The 6,742-nt window shown below is 36.5% G+C and overlaps 1 protein-coding gene across 3 annotated transcripts in view; it reads left to right on the forward strand.

Annotated features, from left to right (window-relative positions):
- abca1a (ATP-binding cassette, sub-family A (ABC1), member 1A) overlaps positions 1-6,742 on the forward strand; it is a 41,364-nt gene that overhangs the window by 8,824 nt on the left and 25,798 nt on the right. For all 3 annotated transcript variants that reach the window (XM_016258291.1, XM_016258294.1, XM_016258293.1), the window contains exon 8: positions 368-457. In XM_016258291.1, the coding sequence (XP_016113777.1) occupies positions 368-457 (90 nt within the window). The remainder of the gene's footprint in view (positions 1-367; positions 458-6,742) is intronic.

A 6,742-nucleotide genomic window follows, 5' to 3' on the forward strand; every position in this document is an offset into this window, starting at 1 on the left:
TGTGTACAATCTACTGTATATATGAGTATTGTTCGTGTTTTATGGACAGGCGACTCACTGTGAGCTGTAATTCATTATGTTGCTTTTCATTTATCTCCTGTATTATTATGATGGTCTTAAGGACATTTTAGGCTAAAAAGCAGATTTTGGTACTTAAAGTGGCTTTTTATATTAACATTATATCACTTAATTAAATATATGGCTATAAGTTATAAAATGTACAGGCATTCCATAATACTGTAAACAGTGTTAAGTGAATTTCTGGCAACCACAGCTGCTATTTTTACAGTAATTTTGACAGTAAAATGTGTTCAATATGATTACTTTGATAAGCTAATAATGGCTTTTTTATGTTTTGGTCGTGCAGAAAGATGTCAAGTCCGACCCAAAGATTATCCAAGATGTGTCCATAGCAACAGACAGTCTGCTGGAGAGTTTGGGAGCATTAGCAGTGGAGGTAAGAGCCCCCCCCAAAATATCTCTCAGGCCGCTTTTAGGGACCGAGCTAGACACCAGAGTGAAGAGTTGAAATCCCACCCCCAGCTTCCCAAATGTCCTCATCCCGTATTAGACCAGTGGATCTGGATTAGTCACAAAAACAGATTAAAAACAAGTCCGAAATATTGGTTAAAATGTTTTGCTATAATGTGATAAGAATCAGTGACTGTTTAAATGGTAATTATGGTTATATTACTAGTTTTAGATGTCTAATGTTGCATTATGCTAGTCCTGAAAATGCTAAGATTTTGTGCTTTGGGACAAATGAGAGACATGAAGCTTTTTGCTTTGCCACAACACTCTTAAAAATAAAGGTTATTTACTGGCATCGATGGTTCCATGAAGAACCTTAACAATTCATGGAATCTTTTCATTACACAAAAGGTTCTTTATTATGGAAAAAGGTTCTATAGATTATTAAAATGTTCTTCACACCAAGAAAAAATGGCTTGTTTAAGAACTTTTCACTGAAAGGTTATTTGAGGAACCAAAATGGTTCTTCTACACCATCGCTGTGAAAACCCCTTTTGGCCCTATTTTTAAAAGTGAAATCAAGATATAACTAGAAACTTGTTTTGCTTAAAGGGACAGAAAGTTCTGTTAATAAATAGCTATTTCGGTTAGCATCCCACACGTCTGTGTCCCTTAGAAAAACCACAGAGCTGACACTTGACATTTTAGCTCGTACACTCAGTGTTACCACTACGCATGTATTTGGTGTCCAGCGTTTAGAAACCAAACCTGAGTGTTAAGTGAGTTAGCAGCGGTAGTTTGGCCCATCATAAGACTCCCGGTTCCTGCCAGCACTGGGCAAAAGTGCAGAGCTCAACAAATGTGAGGTAGCTTGCTTTTAGAAGTGAAACAGGGACACACATCATCTCACTGGGCATTTGGTCATGGGGAATGCGTCTCACAAGCAATCTCTTCCCAGTTTTATCGTCTGAAACAGAAACAGAAATTGAGTCGACGCCAACGCTGCCCTGACCGGCGTTAGTTCCTCTTTGTTCTCACATAAGTGTAGCAGACATGCGAGCTGAACTCCAGTAACTCTCGCTAAAGCCAGCAGCAGAGAGGTTACTCCAGGTCGTGCTTTATTTCTCCTGTTACTCGGCCGTGTTTGCATGTCTGTCTGGCCTCCAGGGCTTCCTCAGACAGATAGCTTACAAGGCGACAGCTATAACAATAGCTCTCTTCTATGACTAGCAATCGCATGCACAAGAGCGGGAACAGATGAATCCTTCCCTAATGAGACCCCTGGATGATGTGGGCAAACTGATCTCATTCTTCTAGTAAAAATGCACATTAGCTTTGCAGAATTAAAGGATGGTACTTTTATTAATATTTTGAATTAGTTTTCTTAATATATATTTTCTTTTTTTAATTTTCATTTTAGTTAAAGGAGACATATTATGCCCCTTTTTACAATATGTAATACAAGTCCCCAGAATGTGTCTGTGAAGTTTCAGCTCACAATACTCCACAGATCATTTATTATATCATTTTGAAAATGCCTATTTTGAGTGGAAGCTGAAACACGCTGTTTTTCGTGCCTGTCTCTTTAAATGCAAATGAGTAATGTACTAAACTAAGTTCTCTTTCACACACAAGTTTACGTTAAAAACGCACATGAGTTACAAAAACAGTCGGTTATGTCTGTGAAGGTAAACTGCTGGAAAATAAATTGCATGTTTATTTTAGATCTAAATAGTGTTCTGTGCTCATCTGTGCAGCCAAAGAGCTGGTCGTTTATCGAGCGTTTATCATGCGTTTTAAACTATATTAGTTTAAACTTCTGGTATACGGTTTTCTGAGAGCACACATCAGAAGCACACGGACAGAAAGCGGCTGTCACAGCATACGAGTACTAAACTAAGTTCTCATTCACACACAAGTTTACGTTAAAAACGCACATGAGTTACAAAAACAGTCGGTTATGTCTGTGAAGGTAAACAGCTTGAAAATAAATTGCATGTTTATTTTAGATCTAAATATTGTTCTGTGCTCATCTGTGCAGCCAAAGACAGAACAGTTAGCATGTTTTGCTCAAACTTTCACCATGGCGTTAGAGCTGGTACACCCTTGTCGCTTGCGAAATCAAAATGACGGTGGCGCTGTGGGTGTAAACTTACAGAGTAAAGGGCGATAATATTCTAATGAGATCCCTTTGCCACGTCACCACGGGAGCGAAATCAGACGTGCTCGTTTTCTCAGACGCTTGCAGAAAAAGGCTTCCCAAAACAAAGTTACTGGGTTAATCTTTGTCACGTTTTCTTGGTTGGTAGATGCACCGGGGACCTGATTATAGCACTTATAACCTGGAAAAGTCAGATTTTCATATGTCACCTTTAAAGTTTTAGTTTTTTTTTTTGTTTTTGTATTATTATTTTTTTAAATGTCTATATAGTTTATATAAATTTTATTTGCAAATATAAAATGCTTACAATTAAAAAAAAAAAAAATTCACTTCACATTTAATTTATTTCAATTAATATATTAAATATAATATAAATATGAATAATATATATAATAATAAATAATATATATATTTTATATATTAATATAAATTCCCTGTTGAAGGGAATGAGAATTTGTGTATAAGCAAATTAACTCGGCAGTAAAACTCTTTGTTTGCCTTTCAGATGTGTTGATGGTGATTTTGGGAATTGCACATGACAAAAGTGTTTACAGCCCTGTGAATCATATTGACTCATCTTTTGCAAACCTGACCAACTATAACTCACGCAAACGCTTATGTAACACCACATAAAGCCACCCATTTACCTCATAAAATAAAAACGCTCTCATTATCATCATACCATAATTCTCACAGCCAACTTTTTCCACATGCATCCATTAATGTGATGGAAATGTCACAAAAGAAAGTAAGTTATGGGCATCTCTTGTGCTCTTGAGGTCTCTTCCTGTTTCATCAGGAGAATGACCGATAGTAACCTCGTCCTCAGCAGGAATGCGTGAGCGTGTCACATCAGCGCCTCTGTTAAGCTTGCTGTCGAGCAAGTGGCACAAGATACAGTTTTCATAAACTCCTATTTATTCCCCATCCATGCTCTGGATTACCCTGAAGACACTTACATCCATCTTCTATTTTTATACTTTTGCTAGGTGTTTAAACATGATTAACCGTCATTATTTACTTGCCCTCACGTCGTTTCAAACCTGTATATGCCGTTTTGTCCGTAGAATGCAAAATGAATTTTTAATGAATATTCTCTCAAGTTTCTAAGAAATATTAAAAGCATAACCATTAAAGCATCATTACAGTGGTCCATGTGCTATATTCTAAGTCATACGATAGTGTCATGTAGTGCAATTTAAGTCGTTATTCAATGAAAGTGAATGCAAATGAGAAGATTGTGAATGCAAATCCTCACACAAAGCTGTTGTATGGCTTTAGAAATGGTGAAATATGTGCACATTTCTCTTTTTGCGTTTCACATTAAAACAACAGTATTTATCATGCATCATACAATGGTGAGGAAATAATGACATAAGAAAAATAAAGAACAATGACTGCACAATTCAGACATCCAGGAGAAATTAGCATTTTTATGTATTATTATTATTATTATTATGTTTGGGTTTAGTCAGCATCGGTAACACCCTTCAGCTGACAGTGACAACACTTAATAATGACACCCTCTGACACATAGAGGTATAATGTCCCAAATGCAGGCAGGCACGTGGACTGCACTGCACACTTTAAGACTCAAAAACAAGACATGGAGGTTACTTTCAAACAAGATCATGTGACGGATAGTGAGTTTTAAAATGAATATTTGTCTCGCTCTTTCCTGAAGCAGCTCTAACAATGAATGACGTACTTTGAGAGAACTGAATAAACACAATCCAGGGTGCTGGGGTGTTTAAATGGGCTTTTCTCGACGTCAGACAAACAGTTTTAAGCAGTGCTTTAGCATAAGCAAACGTTCTGTGACGTTTGCTGGTATACGGTTTTCTGAGAGCACACATCAGAAGCACACGGACAGAAAGCGGCTGTCACAGCATACGAGTACTAAACTAAGTTCTCATTCACACACAAGTTTACGTTAAAAACGCACATGAGTTACAAAAACAGTCGGTTATGTCTGTGAAGGTAAACAGCTTGAAAATAAATTGCATGTTTATTTTAGATCTAAATATTGTTCTGTGCTCATCTGTGCAGCCAAAGACAGAACAGTTAGCATGTTTTGCTCAAACTTTCACCATGGCGTTAGAGCTGGTACACCCTTGTCGCTTGCGAAATCAAAATGACGGTGGCGCTGTGGGTGTAAACTTACAGAGTAAAGGGCGATAATATTCTAATGAGATCCCTTTGCCACGTCACCAAGGGAGCAAAATCAGATGCGCTCGTTTTCTCAGACGCTTGTAGAAAAAGGCTTCCCAAAACAAAGTTACTGGGTTAATCTTTGTCACGTTTTCTTGGTTGGTAGATGCACCGGGGACCTGATTATAGCACTTATAACCTGGAAAAGTCAGATTTTCATATGTCACCTTTAAAGTTTTAGTTTTTTTTTTTGTTTTTGTATTATTATTTTTTTAAATGTCTATATAGTTTATATAAATTTTATTTGCAAATATAAAATGCTTACAATTAAAAAAAAAAAAAATTCACTTCACATTTAATTTATTTCAATTAATATATTAAATATAATATAAATATGAATAATATATATAATAATAAATAATATATATATTTTATATATTAATATAAATTCCCTGTTGAAGGGAATGAGAATTTGTGTATAAGCAAATTAACTCGGCAGTAAAACTCTTTGTTTGCCTTTCAGATGTGTTGATGGTGATTTTGGGAATTGCACATGACAAAAGTGTTTACAGCCCTGTGAATCATATTGACTCATCTTTTGCAAACCTGACCAACTATAACTCACGCAAACGCTTATGTAACACCACATAAAGCCACCCATTTACCTCATAAAATAAAAACGCTCTCATTATCATCATACCATAATTCTCACAGCCAACTTTTTCCACATGCATCCATTAATGTGATGGAAATGTCACAAAAGAAAGTAAGTTATGGGCATCTCTTGTGCTCTTGAGGTCTCTTCCTGTTTCATCAGGAGAATGACCGATAGTAACCTCGTCCTCAGCAGGAATGCGTGAGCGTGTCACATCAGCGCCTCTGTTAAGCTTGCTGTCGAGCAAGTGGCACAAGATACAGTTTTCATAAACTCCTATTTATTCCCCATCCATGCTCTGGATTACCCTGAAGACACTTACATCCATCTTCTATTTTTATACTTTTGCTAGGTGTTTAAACATGATTAACCGTCATTATTTACTTGCCCTCACGTCGTTTCAAACCTGTATATGCCGTTTTGTCCGTAGAATGCAAAATGAATTTTTAATGAATATTCTCTCAAGTTTCTAAGAAATATTAAAAGCATAACCATTAAAGCATCATTACAGTGGTCCATGTGCTATATTCTAAGTCATACGATAGTGTCATGTAGTGCAATTTAAGTCGTTATTCAATGAAAGTGAATGCAAATGAGAAGATTGTGAATGCAAATCCTCACACAAAGCTGTTGTATGGCTTTAGAAATGGTGAAATATGTGCACATTTCTCTTTTTGCGTTTCACATTAAAACAACAGTATTTATCATGCATCATACAATGGTGAGGAAATAATGACATAAGAAAAATAAAGAACAATGACTGCACAATTCAGACATCCAGGAGAAATTAGCATTTTTATGTATTATTATTATTATTATTATGTTTGGGTTTAGTCAGCATCGGTAACACCCTTCAGCTGACAGTGACAACACTTAATAATGACACCCTCTGACACATAGAGGTATAATGTCCCAAATGCAGGCAGGCACGTGGACTGCACTGCACACTTTAAGACTCAAAAACAAGACATGGAGGTTACTTTCAAACAAGATCATGTGACGGATAGTGAGTTTTAAAATGAATATTTGTCTCGCTCTTTCCTGAAGCAGCTCTAACAATGAATGACGTACTTTGAGAGAACTGAATAAACACAATCCAGGGTGCTGGGGTGTTTAAATGGGCTTTTCTCGACGTCAGACAAACAGTTTTAAGCAGTGCTTTAGCATAAGCAAACGTTCTGTGACGTTTGACGATCACGCAGTTCTTCGCTCATGCTTGCCCCGTGTCTTGTCGCATTTTCAATATTTTGTCATTTTAAATCTATAATAAATCATATAAAAGACAACTGGGTTCCAGAAGTAAA

This window comes from Sinocyclocheilus grahami, unplaced genomic scaffold (assembly GCF_001515645.1).
Source record: "Sinocyclocheilus grahami isolate Dianchi unplaced genomic scaffold, SAMN03320097.WGS_v1.1 scaffold1668.1, whole genome shotgun sequence".
In the NCBI taxonomy this organism is placed as follows: Eukaryota; Metazoa; Chordata; class Actinopteri; order Cypriniformes; family Cyprinidae; genus Sinocyclocheilus; species Sinocyclocheilus grahami.